The sequence below is a fragment of the Rhincodon typus genome, chromosome 37, assembly GCF_021869965.1.
Source record: "Rhincodon typus isolate 14 chromosome 37, sRhiTyp1.1, whole genome shotgun sequence".
Lineage (NCBI taxonomy): Eukaryota > Metazoa > Chordata > Chondrichthyes > Orectolobiformes > Rhincodontidae > Rhincodon > Rhincodon typus.
The window spans coordinates 18262946-18281754 of NC_063368.1; the positions used below are offsets into that span (position 1 = coordinate 18262946).

The 18809-nt window shown below is 42.1% G+C and overlaps 1 protein-coding gene across 1 annotated transcript; it reads left to right on the forward strand.

The window, feature by feature from the left end:
* The first annotated feature begins 3727 nt into the window (after positions 1-3727).
* lgals2b (lectin, galactoside-binding, soluble, 2b) lies at positions 3728-15378 on the forward strand. The gene is made up of 4 exons (XM_048617653.1): positions 3728-3860; positions 8219-8298; positions 9485-9656; positions 14414-15378. Exons 1-4 carry the CDS (start codon positions 3852-3854, stop codon positions 14558-14560), a joined length of 408 nt encoding a protein of 135 aa, XP_048473610.1. The 5' UTR covers positions 3728-3851; the 3' UTR covers positions 14561-15378.
* The last annotated feature ends 3431 nt before the right edge of the window (positions 15379-18809 follow it).

Sequence of the window (18809 nt, forward strand, 5' to 3'; positions counted from 1 at the left end):
CACAGTAGTAGATGCAGTAGCATTCCAGAAATAATAAATAATCAAAATGCAAAAGGAGAGGAAATAGACACAAACAATCACTACAGAAGAAAGCACTAGGGAGATTAATGGGCTTAAAACTGACAAGTCCCCTGGACTTAAATTGTTGGAGATACCCAAAAGGGTTGGCAGCAACCTGGAGAGGAAAAACATGGTTAACATTGAGTCCAGTGACCCCTTCCTCAGAACTGACAGCAAGGAGAGGAAAAGTCCCCTGGGCTTGATGAGTTGCATTAGGATATTAAAAGAAGTATCTGCAGAGATAGTGGATGCACTGGTAACAGTCTCCCAGAACCTAAGGATTCTTGGAAAAGTGCCAGACAACTGGAAAACTGACAATTTATTACCCTTATTCAAAAAGGGAAGGAGACAAGACAAAACTAGTAACTATAGGCCAACAAAACACACACCGCACTCACAGTTGGTTCCACATTTATGTCTATAGTACTTGCACTACATATGACCAAACAGCTGCACTCAAAGGCAAGCTGCAGACACATGCTGGGCTCGCTTAAGGGTGGTAGAATTGACCCTTATGCACCCATACATATATAGGCATCCCATAATGCATGATGTAATTCCCCTTTTGCCCTATTCTAGCCAAGGCTGGCTTAGCACAACATGAATTAGCCAAATAGTCATGTGAGCTGTTGCAATCAGTTCTAAATGAGTTTCTCCTAATGCACTGAAGGATTCCTGCATGTTTGCCAAGACCTTACAAATTGAGAGCAGTGGTACGTCTGCATGTTCTTAACAGTGCCAGTTTATTTACCAATGTGCCACTTGGAGAAGCCATTGTCATTTGCACTATATCACTACATCATAGTAATCTAGATGTACCACAGGTCTCTGAATCTGTGGTCTTCAAACTTATATACTTGGCAATTCGTGCAATTGAGTTCAGCTCCAATTGCATGGTCAATGCCCAAATATTGGCATTGCCATGGAAACCCCTCTGTGTCCAGCCCTTGCTAACATCTTTGTTAGTTACCATGAGAAGTACATCTTTGACAGAAAGACCATGTAACTTTTATCCTTTGTACACTGAAATGTAAATGACCCGTTTGCAATATTTGAATCTACAGCTGCAAAGAATTTCTTTGTACAACTTAATAAACTCCATTCCGTGCTTAAATTTACCATTGCCGAATTCAATTCAGCTGTCTTTTCAATGTTTTGGTGGAAAAGTCAGAAAATGGGTTCTCAATGACCATCTACCAAAAGTCTACATTCAATGGCCAACATACATGCTGGGATCAGTCCAATCCCATGTGCTAAAAGATCATTCTTATTGGTGACCTTGTGAAGAGTACCATTTGCTCACCAGGTAATTTTGACACTGAGAAAGTGGCTATCAAAACTACCCTGTCATTTTGGAGATATCCTGATCAAATCATCACTTGTATGTTGTGAAAACTCAAGAAATGGCCTACATTCATCACTTCAGACTCTGAGCAGTGTCAAGTCTGCCTCATTACCCTGGAGGGGAAAAGTGTCTGAAAACTTTGAACAGATGAAGCTAACTGTCTCATGCTCCTATTGTGTAGTAAACCATGAGTGGTTTTCTCTGTGATCAAAATGCCACAGTCAAGCCAAAAAGATGTTTTGCCTACCACACCAATGAATAAAAGCGTGTGTTTGTATCAGTGTGATGCCAGGTATGTAGGCTGCAAGCCCCAATGACTGCTGGACTCTTTCAAAGAACACATCTGTTGATCATTCATAGTGGGCATCTGAGTGTGCTCAGCCAAGCCTCAAGATTATATCCATCATTAGATGTGGTTATGCTAGGAAATAATTTATTAAATAATCCAGATTGTGCCATGAGGTACACTGGAAACCAATTTAAGATCATCACTCAGGCTGACAGTGAGAGTGCCAGAAGGAACATATACATGGAAGATCCTGTTTTGTGTTGATAAAAAGAATTCGGACATAGATATTTTCTTAATCAACCTGTTCATCTCTGCAGCAAATGGGACTGGAACCCAGGCCTCCTGGCTCAGAGGTAGGGACATAATCACTGTACCGTGAGAGTGCTAGGAATTTGTACATGTATACTAGTCCTTTAAAAAGGGTGTGTTTTGGAGACAGCCAGCTGCTGCTGCATCTCCGTGGCAACATCCTGACCAATCAGACCAGGCAGGTTGATTCTGAGAATCAGGATTGACAGGTAACCATTCTTGCTGCATCCCTACGATGACCCAACCAACTGACACTGTTCTCACGCTGTGTGAAATGGATGTTCCTCCTTTGTTTGAGTCTGTTTCTTGCGTCCTAGTTCTGATGAGTTCAAGATGAAAAGCTTCGTCTTTTTGGTCTCCTTTCAGCAATGTTTAAGTTCCATACTACCGAGCAATTATTTACATTTGGGTTTCCAAAAGGCATTCAATAAGGTACCACGTGTAAGGCTAATTAATCAGATAAGAGCCCATTGCGTGTTGGAGGCAGTACAATAGCATGCAAAGATCATTGGCTAACTAATAGAAACAGAGATTGGGATAAAGGGGGATATTTTCAGGATGGCGACCTGTTATGAATGGAGTGCCACAGTGATCAGTGATGGCTTCACAATTATTTACAATATATTAATGACTTGGATGAGCAAAGTGAATGTACTGTAGTCAAGTTTGCAGATGGTACAAAAATTGGTTCCCTTCGAAGTCATATACCATCCTGGCTTGACACTACGTCACCATCCCGTCACTATCACTGGGTCCCAAATCCTGGAACTCCCTTGCTATCAGCACTGGCTGTCACTACCCCACAAAGACTGCAGTGATTCAAGGTAGCTCACAGGTACTTTCTCAAGGGTAATTAGGGATGGTCAATAAATGCTGGCCTTGCTAATTATACTCACATTTCAGACCTAGGAATACTTGGCTGGGAGACTGCCTGAGAATACAAAGGTGCAGCAGAAAATGGCTCTTGTAGTATAGCGGTCATGCCCTTACCTCTGGGTCAGGAGGCTGAGTTCAAGTCCTACTTTCTTCAGGAATGTGTTGTAGCACACCTGCACAGGTTCATGTTAAGGTTAAGGAGAAGTCACTGCAGTCTTAGCAAATTGTAGGGCTTTTCCTCTCATTAGAGAAATAACAGGTGGCAAGTTTAACCTGAGGGTCACACTTCAGGCAAGCAGCAAGGTTGAGAATATGGGACCTTCATGGTCACCTCAGCCAGTGTAGGAATTGAACCTATACTGTTGATGTCACTCTGCATTGCAGACTGAGATTTTATTTTATATTAAAACATTTATGAAGAGTTAATACATTCATTCCATTTGAACATACTATTCAAAACTGTCTATAACTAACTATAAACTGAATTATATCCTCTAACGTCTAAATCCTTTAATTCTCTCTGGCACATTCCCATTTACCTGGTACAAAGTGATCCTTGTAGTTTCTTTATTCCCCATCTTTAAAAATATAAAAATCCATCTCTAATAATTTTGAATCAGAAACTCCATCAGTTAATCAGGCACAGTAACACCAGATCCCCTTAAATCGAGCCTCTGTTTTTCCCCATCAGTTTCATCTCCGCTATTTGATATCAGTATCCCCTTGCTCTTGAATTGGAGGCTCCGATAGGCTGCTGCTTCCAAAGGATGGACAAATGACAGGAGGTGGAGGGGGGAGGTGGTGGTTGTTTGAAAGGAAGCACACTGATTGGATCACCTTAAATGCTAGTCATGTGTCAGCTGATGGCTGATAGTGCTCATAAAGGGCTGTAGTTGCAGTGATAGTTTTATGTGTTCAGTTAGGAAGTTGGTTGTATCTTAGCTAAGGAAAGCAAAGCACAAGCAAGAGATAATGAAGACTGTAAGTATTGGCCAAATCTTGGGTTAGCAGCTGTGCCTGAGTTTAAAGCTTATGTTGCTATTGATTCAAAGTGGGTGTCTGCTGATTGCTAGTTTGATAGCAGTGTCTATCATTAAGGCCTTTAACTTGTAGTAAGTGAATGTGAGCACTTTTTTTTATGTAGTTACTTGACATAGTATTTAGAAGTCACTTTCTTAATGGGCCTACAGGCTATCAATGTTTGAAGAATTTGGGTTGGGAAGGTGAGTAGTGGCACACAAATTAGAGAGACAGATGAAGTGATAGTGCTTCATCAAGTCAGACAGAAATCTTTGTAAAATTGAATATTTAACTTTGAGAATATGACCTAAATTGGTCTATGGCTCTTGCTTGAGATCCTTGGGAATCCAAGAATCTTGTTGTCATCTAGAATCTCTCTACTAAGATGAAATCTTAAACTAAACTTTTTATGGTTTTACTTAAAATTCACTGCTGTGATTTGAAACAAGAAATTGACTTAAATTTCATGACTTAACTGATCCCTTAAGTCAAGATCTCCACCAAAACTAAACTTCTTGCCTTTTAATTAAACTCCACAAGAACTCTTAATCCTGCCAGTTTGTATTTTAATCTGTTTAAAGTTTGATTCCTGCTTCAGACTTAAGGGAAAAAAAAACCTGCAATTCTTTAATATCAGTACTCTGCAGTTAATGAGGTGTTTGGGGTATAGTATAGGGAACTGCTCAACTTGAGCAAGGTGAGCTCCTGCATGATCTAATCTGAAGCTATGTTTTGCCAATGTCAGCTGATGGTTAAATTTATTGCCCATGATTCTGATGGGGGTTTGGAGAAAGAGAATTCTGCCCTCAAATTGCCATGGGATCCCTCTCTGTACTCTCCACTGCGGAGGGATTGGCCTCTGCTTAGTATTGTATCTGGTACTTCAGGCCTGGCTTCAAGATATTCTTGATTGATCTGATCAGATGATGTGGCCCCTGTCTGGAGCAGGTGGTGTTTGAACCTAGGCTGCTGTTGGAAAGTAGCCATGGTGGCGGCCACCACCACAACACCTCTTGGGCCTGGATTATAAACCCCATGCCCCCAGAATAGGATGTGAATCTACAACCTTGTGACTCACTGGCAGCTGTCTGTGTATTGCACACACTCTAGTAGTTTCCAGTAACTACTAGGAAGGACTTGCAACAGTTTTTTTGACCTGCAACTAAAATGCTCTTGGGAATCTTTCAGTTTCTCTGATTTTAGTGACTAAAATGCTCTGTGCTAGCTTCTCCATAATCATGGAAGCTTACAATGCAGGAAATGACCCTTCCCCTTCACTGCTGGGACACCCCACCCCACGTCAAAAAAAAGCTATTTTTCTGATCAACTCCCTCTAATGTTATGCTGCACCTTTTGGAGGCAATGGTCTGCTGGAACTAGTGGTCAATAATACAAAGATTCAAGTTGTGTTCTGGGCATCTGGGTTCGGATCTCACCACAGCTGATGGTGGAGTTTGAATTCTTAAATCTGGAATTGAGTCTAATGACCATGAATTTCCTGAGCAACTGTCAAGAAAAACCCACCTGGTTCACTAATGTCCTTCTTGGGAAGGAAACTGCATCCTTACCTGGTCTGGCCAACATGTGACTGCAGACCCACAGCAATATGGTTGACTCCTAACTGCCCTCTGGGCAATAAGTGCTGACTAGCCAGTGACCACCCCCCCCCGCCCCCCAATCCTATGAATGAATAAAGTGGGTCTTGAACATGGGACTCCTGGCTCAGAAGTAGGGACAAAGAGCCTCTACTAATAACAAAATTTTAAACTATATTTGCGCAAAAAAATGCATTGACTTGTTAGGTTTCAGAATCAACCTGTTTAGGTATGCTATGGCCCACCTCTGAAGCAGATGGGACATGAGCCCGAGTCCTCATCTGTCTGTCCGTCCTTCCACCCCCCAAAAAAAAATTACTCACTGCATCATCACTTTCCCTCTTTCTTTCGCTAAAGCACAGCACCTGTCCCCACTGCATATAATTTCAACAACCACAAACCTTTTGTACTGGTCTCCTGGTTCACAATTGTCTGTCTCTAATTGTGTAACTTGCAAACGGAAGCTGACAAAACTGTCAAACTCTTGACTAGCAGAATTGCAGATTCTCAATGTAAATCACTTGTCACTGTAAAGATTATGCTCTTCCATTAACACGATCAGACCTGTCTTTAGTGTTCCTGACTGTAAATGATGGCTGGCCGCTGGCTATTTTACTGTTGGGGACTCTTGTTCACTCACTGGAAAATCCTTTCTCCACACTTCAATACGAGCATATCACTTTGTGAAATGATCTATGAATGCCATAGATGATCCATGTTCCAAAATAGCTTCACCATATATAGCCTCCTGACCTTGTCTGCTGAGTTGGTCTAAATTAACCTGACGCATCTGAATCATCAGCATGCATGCTTCCAGGATATTTGTTTCTTTTTTTTTTGAATGTTTCACTCCAGAATTTTTTTCAAGGAAACAAGATGCTTGAGAAGAGGAATAGAATGGTCCTGCTTCCTCCAAAGGATGTACAGGGTTCTCTTCCAAGGATTAAATACCTGCTTTGCTCCAGTCTTGCTTCATACAGTATTTGTACCATTGCTCAGTGAGGAGGATTGAGGGGTTATTGAAGGAAGTTTCTCTCCCTTCAAGAATTGCCTTTAGGCTTGGGCTCCTTGACATGTGTTGCAGTATTTGATAATCAATTACCAGATGTACCAGGTACTAATTGTATTTTGATGAACCCTAGCTAATGCTAGGAGCAAATCTACTGCAGATACTAGAATCTGAACTGAAAACAAAAGTGCTGGAAATCAGTGGGTGAGACAACAAGCTAATGCTCCAAAACTTGGCTTTGAAGAGTCATCTAGATTCACAACATAAGCTTGCTGTCTCTATGGATGCTGCCTGACCTACTAATTTCCAGCACTCTTTTTTTCAGTCTAACCCCAATCTGCCTACATGTGCCTCTGTGCTATTTCTCTTGTGTGCCAGTTATATACTATTTATGCCCAGTGAGTTGCAGCTCTGCTGACATCTCAAGAATGTCTTGGCATCTGAGCTGTTTCGCTAAACAATTCCCAATCAGTGGCTATAGGGCTGTACTCCCCTTGGAGTACAGCAACATTGAATGGTGCAAAAGCTTTATTTCAAGGCAGCTTACTAAGAAGGTTTAGTTAAAAAAAACAAACAAAAAAAACTGTGGTTTAATATGCCTTCTGGAAACTGACCTGAAACTAGCATCATCTCACACCCCAATTTCTGTCAGAATTGGGTATGTCATTACCTTCTGAAGTAAAGGCTACTTTCTAAGTTTGAGACTTTTTTTAAAAAAAGTGCTTGACTTCAATGAATCCAAAATCTTTGAACTGCAACCTTTTCTCAAAGGTGAACTTTTTTATTATTTGTTAAATTTTAACAAGCTAAATCTCTCCTTGTGGAAATGAGTTAGTAGGTGAGACTTAAGAACAGGAGCAAGCCTTTACTTGATTCCACATGCAAACAAAACAATTCTGCAAACTTGGGTGGAGGGCAGATGTGACCAGGCCTAATGTTTCATATTGGCCAAAAAATGGCTTGGACTGATTTGTTGACATCTACAAAACAAATGATGCTGAACTGAATCATTTTAATTTTTCTGCTTCCACCCTCTTTAAGTCTTTAAGTCTTCAGAGACTGTTTTCTTTCATGTGCTTTGCAAACCTCAGCTGAATCATCCATTCCTGGGGATCCCATGGGATCTACACTGCTTTTGCACTGTACACTAAATGGGAGAGTTGGACTTGCTGTTCAGTTCTGAATTATTCCTTTGGTGGGGTTGTCTTCATGAAATGTGGGTTTTTCTGCCCTACTTTTTGGTTTCCTGCACTCGGTTGGGTGACTAACTTTGATAGTGCTGTAGGAGAAGTTCCAGCATTATTTTTCTCCTGTTCTTCCTCCTTCCATTCTAAGGTTTAATTTCTAGTAAATTAAGGAAAGTGTGGGTGAGTGCTTTCTCTCCTTTGTGCAATCTGATTGCTTTTGTGGACTGTGGATGTTGTTGTTGTTGCCCAATCTAATGGGCCTTTATCTAAATGGCTTGCTCAGGCTATTGAGGTAACCCATGTTCCTATGGGTAAGGACAGCAGAACTCATTCCCTAATGAACATTTTACTCAATTGCTTGAGGCTTAACAGTCACTATTGAGGCTAGCTTTTGCTTCTGTTTAACTGAGTCCCAGTTTGAACTCCAAATGAATTTGTCCCCAGATCACTTGCTATGGATTACAAGCAGTGTCCTTAACATCTTCCCCTATGGTGCTCTCACATCTGTTTTTCCCCCTGTCACAATAGGTTTTGGAAATGTTTGATGTTGACATGAAAGTTGGTGATACCGTCAAATTCAAAGTCTTTACTGACCCAGAGGCAGACAGGTAAGAGTTTACTTGTGGTTTTTTAGTTCCTATTCTGCTAGCTTCATAGCTTTAACCTCAAACTCCTCACTGTACACAGTCAGCAAGTGATTGGACTTAAGATGGGGTTTTTTGTCCTTTAGCTGTGATGCTACTCAATTAGACACTTGTAAAGAGTTGTACTGGACTAGCAATATCTTTTAGTTATTTCTCTCTTCCCCAGGTGTTGTACCTGAGTTTCTCCAGCCCTTCCTGTTTGTTCCTGAGTCTTTGTCCCTAATTGCTTTAAGATGCATTGGGAGATTACTAAAATCTAGTTGAGGAATTTTCACCATGAGTCTTAACAGTAGCACGATTAACAGCAACTCTAGAATATTTTTCATTTAGCTTCCTAGGATCTAGGATGGTCCTCAGAACACTTGACTGACATACAATTTTGGACTTGTCCAACTTCCTGTAATCCTTGTTCCATGGTGTTCAAACTCCTGGGCCCTAAAAGTGCTGCAGTCAAGGAATTTACAAAATTCCAACTGTCTGCTCCTAGAACAAGTGACCGACAATTATCGTGCTTCTGTATGGTTAGTGGCTCTCTCCTGAGAGCAAGATCCTGGTCAGAGCTCTAGATACAGAAATGTAAACCCTACTGACCTGGTAATCTCCATAATGGGAATACAAAATCCACCAGGCAGTGTTGAGAATAATATGACTGGCATAATAGCCATGACATTGCAGTCATATGCAAGAGATGAAAGGAAGACTAGGGTGGTGTGATAGGTTTCTCAACTCATGAAATCTAACAGTCCCTCATGGCTAAGTGACCTTCTTAAACAAGTCACATCCTCCCAGCAGTGACTAGAACAGCCTTGACTCCATATAGCATTAACCCTGAACCCTAAGACTTGTGGTAGCACAAAAATAGAATTAAAACTGGTACCAGATTTTAATATATTTTTTGATGATACAGCTCTTACTTTTGGATGGGGAGGAAATCTCCATTGTCTAGATTTTAGAATCAACTAAAAATTTTGAAATGGCCTTGTACTCAGTTTGAGTCAAAATTACACTCCAATTGCAGAACTTAAGGGTGAAGTGGACTGTATACCAGCCTTGGCCTCCAGTGAAGTATAAAAATCACTAGCAATATTTCCTTTTACAGAAGACTTTGAGCAGCCTGCCATACAGAACCTGAACACTTGTTTGCTTGCAGGTTTGCAATTAGTCTGGGAAAAGATGACTCCGAGTTGGCATTACACTTCAACCCAAGGTTTGATGATGATGAAGCTGGTCAAGTGATTGTCTGTAACAGTAAAGAAGATGGTGTGTGGTGCACTGAGCAGAGAGAGGACTCCTTCATGTTTGAGAAGGGAGAGTGCTTTAAGGTGAGCACAGGAGCTCTGAACTTGTACACATCACTTGCCGATCTAGCAGTAAACTTATTGATCTGAGTTGGCATCTGAATCTCAGCCCTCTAGGACTGTGACTTAGCATTTTTTAAACTTGTGGCCAGGCTTGGGCATTGTGCCAAACTCCCTCTGGGAAGAGGGTTAAATGTACTGACTCCCCTTTAGGACCTGGCCAACCAGCATTTGGCAGTTCAGGGCTGTGAAAGCCCACTGTTAATGACTTTAACATAGCTATCACAATATGACAGGCTAATACCTTGTGGACAAACAAGGTCTGAACAGTGCCTGTAAGAGGCTGAATTAAGTGTCTTGTCTGTTAAGTCTTTGGACTTGCTGGCTAATGGACCCTATTGCTTTCTGTACACAGAAATGGATCCTATGGTCCACCCAGTTGATGCTGACCATAATCCCAAACTAAACTAGTCCCACCTGCTTGCTCCTAGCCCATTTCTCTCAACTTTCTTACCAAGAAGTTTAAGGGTGGGTAGGGAGGAAAAGGAGACTTGTAAGGTGGGGCTAGGCTTTCCACCAGAACAAAGACCTAACAGTAAAATTAGAGCTAGGCTGGTCAGGACACTTTAACAATTGTCAAAAAAAAGGACTGGAACTATAACTTGTTACCAGAAAACACAAACTTGGTATCCAGCTTATATGTTGCCACTGCTCATTGTTCTGGTACATTCAGCACAGAAACTGGGCTGTACTTAACTCAGCATACCATTGCAGTTTAAACCTGGCTCCTGCTCCTCTTTTTCTTTTAGTTCTTAGGCTCAGCCCACTAGGCACTATTGGTGCCAGTTAGAAGCAATGAAGATGTTCCTCTGCAGGGTTGTCTTGTGTATTCCCATGCAATTTTACAGACTTCAAAAAGGGATCAGAGATGACCAGTTACACTTCAGTTTTTGACTGTCAACTGACAATCCAATCTGAAAACAAATGTTAGAAATCAGTGGGTTAGACAGCACCCATGAAGAGAACACCAAGCTAACATTGAGTATAGATGACTCTTCAATATTTACTCAACTGTTTTGTTGTGTGGCCTGATTTGGAATGTTACATACAGTCTCTCATTCCTAAACAACTTTTTTACTGGTACACATTGTATTCTTGGATGTTGTCTGTTGGTGGATAGTCTCAATGACATCCACTGGACTGCCAATGCTTAAGTTGAATTCTTGAAGCAGCTACTGCTCAAACTTAGAATCTGAAATTGAGGACTCAAACAAGCAAAAGGGATGCCTAGAGAAATTGGCTCTTGAGGATATCTAGAGCAAGATAAGAATTGGTATGGATCTTTGAATTACCCAAACTGAAGATGACAGGAGTGTCAATGATCAATTATTAGCATTTGATACTTTGGCAATAATTTGCTAGTAATGAAGACAACTCAAGAAAATCTTGGAAAACTGGCTGGCAACAATAGACTAAGTGTTCCTCAATTGCTTGAGTTGCACTAATTAGCCAGTCTCTTTATGGGAAGAATGTTGAAACTATGAAACTTGGGAAAAAAAAAACAAATTACTAAAACTTAAAGCTGTTAACCTTCTGAACGCCCTATGCTGCAGTATAACAATCATAGCTGACTTCAAACAGCTATTTTCCCTCCTCCATTGCTGCCAGACCTGTTGAGCTTTTCCAGCATTGGAAACAAAACATCTCCTGATGGGGGCATGTTTTTTGGTTCCAATGCAATCTGCACTCTTCACCGTGAACTACAGTGAAGCCTGAACCAGCCCAGAATATTACTGATTAACTGAAGTACGTTTTCCTTTTAAACTGTAGGGGCGGGTACACTTGTGATCCAGTTTCTGGACTGGCACATGCCAATTCATTGCTTTGTTCTTTTTTGGATTGGGGAAAATGCCTCCACTGAATATGGGTGCTACTGGCTGGACCAGCATTTATTGCTGGTTCCTGGTTGTCACCTTGACCACTAGTCCATGCAGTAGAAAGATCTACAATGTCCTTGGAAGGTTTTTTGAAGGAAGTGTTTCCAAGCCCAGATCATGTGGCATGCAGGTGGTGGTCCCATGTATCTGCTGACCTTTCCCTTTTAGATGGAAGTCATAGATTTGGAAAGTATTGTCTGAGGAGCCTTGGTGAATTTTTGCAAGATAGCAATTGTTAACACTTGCCACTCCACTAGGTGGCAGCCTCTGCATAATTTAATTACAAACCTTGGTTTGTAGCATAGTTATCATTTTTTTTCTTAAAATGGGCACAATGAATGCATGTGGTGAGCAACTCCGAGCATTAATTAGGAATGATGAACATTGTACCAAGTATTTGGGAAATGTCAGCCTTCCTGCTCCTCTGGTGCTTGGCCTGCTGTGTTCATCCAGCTGTAAACCTTGTTATCTCATTCTCCAGCATCTGCAGTTCCTACTATCTCTCTAACTTAAACTTGGTTTGAGTTCCTCAAATTTTAAAGCTTGAGACATCTCCCCATGTCCTCATTGCAGTGTCTGTCTGTCCTCATTTGGGTTCTCTTGCCTCTTTTCACCTACTCCTTATCCCCTGATTTTTGTTTTTTTAAAGTTTTAAAAAAAAACACTTCTAGCTAGAAGTTGTGAGGAAGGGTCACTGGACCCAAAACACTAACTCTGCTTTCCCTCCCCTCAATGCTGCCAGACCAGCTGATCTTTTACAGCAATCTGTTTCTGACTGCTTTGGGGAATACTGCTGCTATATAGCAGCAGATCCCAGTATATTGGAATTTCAAGTTGGGAATGGGCTGTCCAACTTTGGTGAAATAACAGTCCAAGTGGGGGTTTGACTGGCTACCAACAAAGTATACAATTCTTAGTACAGAGGCCACTGGCCCATCAAGTCCACACTGATCCTCAGAATCCCACCCAGATCCAGTTCACTGTATCCTGGTAATGCCACATTTGGCATAGTCTCCTTTTTTGGGACTAGGTGGATTGCTATGGGAGGAAAGCTACCGACACATGCAAACTCCAGACTTGACTCACCCAAGGCTGGGATTGAACCTGGCACTGTGGCAGCAGTGCTAACCACTGCCATTTTGACATGCTTGACAGTCAATCAGGTCTTCACTTGTAGGTAATACCATTCAGCCTACCTCTGTCACTTGAGTCTATCTAATCCCAATTAAATGCCTTGATTTGTATTGAAATGTTTGAATATTCTAGGTGGTCACTTCAAATCTTTAATTCACTTCTATTATTTCCAATTATAGCTTATTTTAAACATTTCTTTCAAATTCTATCAAAACTAGATTTTGTTTTTAGAGCATTTCCTGGGCCTGGTCACCTGTTCCTCGAGCAGTTAACAATGCTTCCTTTCTATCTGTATCCAAACAGTTTACCCATGAAGGTGCTGGGCAGTAGAATGTGGTCTGATAAATGGGCCACCAGCATCAAGCATGGTTCCTGTAGTTGACATGTCAGTGAGTTCCCTGCTGTTCATGACTAGAGCAAATGCATATTTCTAATGGCATTAAAATATAACCTTGGTGTCCAGGGCATTGAACACAGACTACATGCCTATACCATCAGTCTTTAGGCCTAAAGGGTATAGGGAGAAGATGGGAATAGTGTACAGAGTAGGATGACCAACCAACTCCAAGCACTGAATGGCCTACTCCTGTTCCTATGTTCTACCTAATACTTCCACTTCCCTCTCCCCAAAGAGCACACTGACCTTGCCCCACTTTTAATAAGCAATCCATTGGCCCAATTGGGATTTAAGACAAAGGTGATAGCTCACTCCCTAATTAGACAATTTGTATCTGTTAACAGGAAATAACTTTAACACTTAACACATGCAGGAGAAGGATTGCCAAACTACTCTAACTGTAAACTCCTTCAAAACAAAAGCAGTCATTTGCTCCTAAAACCAATGAAAGGCACGATAGCTGGGAGAAGACTTTTGGTAAAGTAAATGGTTGTGAAGATTAAAAGTTCATAATTCAAGGGTGGGTTAACTTTTTTTTTTAGCAAAAGCCATCTACTGTCAGTACAGTGGTCATCCCTAACTCAGTAGCTCATTGGGTCAACTTGCATGTCTTCTCAGTTCCTTCTCCCGAACAAGAGACTGGATTTTGTTTTTGCAGGCTCGGGTGTTTTTTCCCTGCCACTTGGTACTCTAGGACTCAACCTCTCTCTCAGGACTTTAACCTGAGTCACTTTAACTCGGAGGTTGGGACACTTCCTCTGCTCTACAAGCACTAAAGCGCAATGGTAATGCACAGCTCAAACATGCAGTACTGTAATTTTGGGTTGCAAAATTCCCCTAGTGTTTCAGCTAAGTCTTTTTATACTTGTTTCCTAGTTTTCTTTCTTTGTCTCCTTCCACCCACCACCCTGCCCCCAACCAAGAAAAAGTTCTCAACATCTGCAAATTTTTCAGTCACAAGTTGTCCAGACACTTAACCATGTTTTTAATCAGTGTCAAATATGCTTTATTTCACAAATGTTAACTTGTGGTTAAAATGCCCTAAACATCATAATGACTTGCAGTCAACTTGTCTTTCTTCAAAAGTCATTGGGTTCAGTGATCATGGCAACATTACAATAAATGAGGTCCTTGAGTCTGAAGTGGCAAGGAATATGCTAGCACAGTCTCAAATCTGTATTTCACTGGGAACTAGTTGACCACATGGGAGACGAATTTAAAATTACTGATGGTCTTGAGATTAAGAATTTACAGAATGCAACCTTTTTATCTTTCCCTTTCTAACTCCTTTTTTTTCTCTTTATTCTCAACAGTTTTCCATTACATTCCTTGGAGTGAAGTTTGAGATTAAGCTGCCTGACTATGTTCTGGAGTTCCCTAATCGCACATCTATGGACACCATGACATTCCTCCAGGTGCAAGGGGATGTTAGGGTGAAGTCCCTGAAGTTTGATTATTGATGTATAACATGTTAGTCTCTGCAAAGCAATGAGGGGGAAGCAAGAGCTTTCTTCAAAGGGCTAACTGCATCTTCTGAACTACTTTCAACTCCACTTTTCTCCAAAGTGGGAATCACCCATTCCATTTGGATAGTGACTGAAGACAAATCCTCAATGTTGCTGAGTCCCTACATTCTACTTGCATGCTCGGTCTATTTCCTAGTGACCTGCCCATGCCTCAAGATGACCAACTGAATTCTAGGCCTTGGACTGGGGAGTCTCTAGGGATCCTTCTCGGAACGGCTGGCCAGATTCCAACTCCAGAATCAGTCTTTTTATTTTCATGGCCAAGTGTGTGTTGTCTTATTTTTTCCTTCCTCCCAGACTGATGTGCCATGTGAGTCCTACACACTATCTCTCTCTCAATAGAATGATCCCTGATCAAGGCTACTGTGTATTAGTCCAGGTTAAACCATGGGAAGGTTTGGCCACTGAATGTGTCCCATCTCCTACTTTCTCTTTTTAAGATGACCTTTGAAGTGGATCAGGGATTGTGCTTGGCTCAAAAGCAACATCTGCAGGGTTTCTTGCTCGTCGAGCTGCCTGTCCTCTTAAGTGAGGGCAGCCTGGCTTTGAGGTGCTCTAGTTCCACATACCAACAAACATGAATGAATTAACTTAAGTGTGCTTTTGTACCTTGGTTCACTGAGCTATTTCACTTCAAATAGGAATTTTTTTATTAAACTTCTCTCAACAGTGTGGGAATAAGCTACTGAAACAAATGACTCCAGATTGAGAACTGATGTTTGATCTCTTGAATAAAGTTTGCATGAAGTTGAGATTGTGTAAAATTGTCACTTATTATTTTGGAGCTGCATAATTGTGGTGATTCACCTCTTTTTTTTTTTAAAGCCTGCTTGAGGTGCAATCAATACAAGAGCCCAGTTTTGTGCTTGACATCAGCGTGGGTAGGCTGACAGTCCAGTGCACTCTAGTTTGAATTTTTTATTTCATAAATTCAGCTTTGAACAGGGGTTGTTTAACACAAGTAAACCAATGCCATTGCAGTAGCAAAATTTATTTTGGACCAAAATTCAATTGCAAACAGTCCTTTTGATATTGGTCCTTTTCTCTCTCTCAACTTAGAGCAAGTATCCTATTCCCTTCAAGTGAGGGATGAACTAATGACCTGCACGTTAAGCAAATTTCTGCTGCAGCAATGGATGAGTCTCCGATGTGGCCTCCTATCCAGCTCATCTGGGTGGGGAAATGAGAATGTAGTTCTTCGCTAAAGAGACAATGCTGTCTCAAAGGGCCTCAGTTCCACACTAGTGAGCATTGAGCTGAGTGTCTGTGCATTAGCTGCCAGGCCAGGCTGAGACTGGAATGACCTTCACTGGAGTCACTCACTATGGGAGCATTCACTAACTTGCATCCCTCATAAGTTGTAAATAATGAAGTCAGCAATATGGGGTTTGGAATCCCATTTTTCCTGCTGTGTGAAAATTGCAATGGTCCACCAACTGCAATAAATCTGTACACCCCCTCAGAAGGGCATCTATACAGGACATTCCAATGTCTGAAGAGGAATCTTGCATTTACTTACTGATTCTCACTCCCTGCCCATGACTTGGCTGAGTGTTTTGGGTAGGGGACTCTTTCTTTCGGTGCAGAATGTAACCTGCAGCTGTTGCTAGTGTTCTGGCTTTCTCTTGATTTGAATGCTATCTTAGAATTTGACAGCTTTTTAAATTTTGTCAAAAGCCAAAAACTAGATGTTGGAAATCACAGCCAGAGACTTGCTGGAAGAACTCTGCAGGTCTGGCAGCATCTGCGGAGAGAAAACAGTTTAATGCTTCAGGTCACATGGGGGGATTGAAAGTTTAAAATATCTTTCACCCCTGTATCCTGAAGATTCTCTTCCTCCACCCTTCTTACTGTAGTCTGCTGTCACCATTCTGATGGTTAACGTCATGAGCCAAAATCATGACTTCTAAAATTTTAACCTTCTAATTATGAAGCAGTATGTCTCCAACTAACCATCATGGTTTACTTTTGAGGTCTGGATTTCCTTTTTGTGAATTACTGTAACAATGCCCTCATTTAGCTGCCTATTTTTGTCTAAAAATCAAACTACACTTGATCTCCTATAGATCTGTTCCTGATAATAGACTTACCTTGGTCTTTAAAACATTGTTCAGATTAGAGTAATTCATTAATTGCTCTGGCACAATGAGGTTAAATATGGCTTCACTTCATCGCTGCGTAGGTCAGAATTTTGCACTACAACCTGTTCCAATGTTTTGTTTCTGCCTAACTTTTAGTGCAGGTCACTCTTGAACCCAGGTCTGCCACTTGGTCTCGCTCTTGTTTCTACTCTTCCACTCTACTCTTCCACCACACGTCACCCAGCCTCCCCCCCCCTTCTCCCCCCCCCCCCCCCCAAAAAAAAAAAAAAACAAACTCTGCAGAGAAAGGCAGTTTTAACATCATCATTTCTGGTATATTTGTTGTTTTCTCATTACATTACACCATGCTTCCCTTTCACCACCTCTTTCTCATTTTAACCCCCTCTTTATTTCCTTTTTTTCGCTGGTTCCTGCTATCATTTTTTTTGTGCTTTTTTTTTCCCACCCCTCCCTAGGCTGGTCCCCACCAGCTGTCACTTTGGCAGAGGTCCACACTGATCCCTGTAGCATGTGGGCCTGAGTTGGTGGACAATGAAATGGGCGAGCTGTTGCATTTTAAGCCCAATTTGAGTTAGCCCCCCCCCCCCCCAACTCACCATGTTACTGCTTGAAAGGGTAGGGAAAGCAGATTCAATAATTCCCACCACCCTTTATCTTATCAATACTGAAGGTTTGAAATAAATAACTAAATCCAAGAACTGACAAGATGGACCCCCCGTGGCCTTCTAGGTTCTCTCCACCTAAATAATGAGAGGAAAGATGCACTCCTGTGTTGCTCCTTCTGAGACAGCCAGCACAGAAAGGATTCTGTCCCTTCCCCTGTCAGCCTTCCTCAGGAATCATTCCCTCCAGGGCACCCTGATCCACTGTCATAAAGGTTTACAACATGGACACAGGCCCTTCGGCTCAACTTGCCCATGCTACTCAGTTTCTCACAATTAGTCTAGTTCTGTTTACCTGCACTTGGTCCATATCTATCCCATTAATGTACCTGTCTAAATGATAACATTGTCCTTGCATCCACTGCTACTTCCAGTGGCCTGTTCCAATCATTCACAACCCTCCAATTGGGGTGGAGGGCGTGGTGGGAATGCCCCTCCAGACTTTTTTTTTGTATCTCTGTATCTCTCCATCTCCCTTTAACCTTATGCTTCCTAGTTGTAGCCTCCCCTACCATTGGGAAAAGCTGTCTGCTATCTACCTTATCAATGCCTATCCAGCCTCTCCTTATACCTCAAACATTCTAGTCCAGATAGTATCTGAATAAATCTTTCTCTGCACACTCCTTCTAGTTTAATAATACCCTTTTTATAGAAGGGTGACCAGAACTGCCTGCAGTACTCCAAATGTGGGCTTACCAATATCTCGTACAGCTGCAACAATATGTTCCAACTCCTATACTCAGTAATCTGACGGAAGACAGTAAGTATGCTCAAAACCTACTCTGCCCTGTCTGCTTGTGGATTGTCTACAAGAGGGATTGTTTCATGTAACCTACAAAGAGGCAGGCATAGCTTGGGCCCATGCGCGTACCCATGGCCACCCCCTTTGTCTGTAGGAAGTGGGAGGAATTGAAAGAGAAGTTGTTGAGGGTGAGGACGAGTTCGGCTAAGCGGCTGAGGGTGTCAGTGGAGGGGGACTGGTCGGGCCTGCGGGACAGGAAGAAGCAGAGGGCCTTTAGGTCATCTGGATGGGGAATGCAGGTGTATAGGGACTGGACGTCCATGATAAAGATGAGGTGTTGGGGACTGGGGAATTGGAAGTTGTGGAGGTCGTGGGTGGTGTCACAGACGTAGGTAGGGAGTTCCTGGACCAAGGGGCAGAAAATGGAGTCGAGATAGGTGGAGATAAGTTCGGTGGGGCAGGAGCAGGCAGAGACAGGTTTGTGGATTTTGGGAAGGAGATAGAAGCGGGCGGTGCGGGGTTGGGGAACGATGAGGTTGGAGGCTGTGGGTGGGAGGTCACCGAAGTGATGAGGTTGTGGATGGTTTGGGAGATGATGGTTTGGTGGTCAGGGGTGGGGTCATGATCAAGAGGGCAGTAGGAGGAGGTGTCGGAGAGTTGGCGTCTGGCCTCGGCGA

What these genes read in the sequence shown, in the direction of transcription:
- lgals2b (XM_048617653.1), top strand. An exon ending in ACTGACCCAGAGGCAGACAG is followed by an intron (nt 8,299 to 9,484) that starts GTAAGAGTTTAC and finishes GTTTGCTTGCAG; the next exon opens with GTTTGCAATTAGTCTGGGAA. An exon ending in AGAAGGGAGAGTGCTTTAAG is followed by an intron (nt 9,657 to 14,413) that starts GTGAGCACAGGA and finishes TATTCTCAACAG; the next exon opens with TTTTCCATTACATTCCTTGG.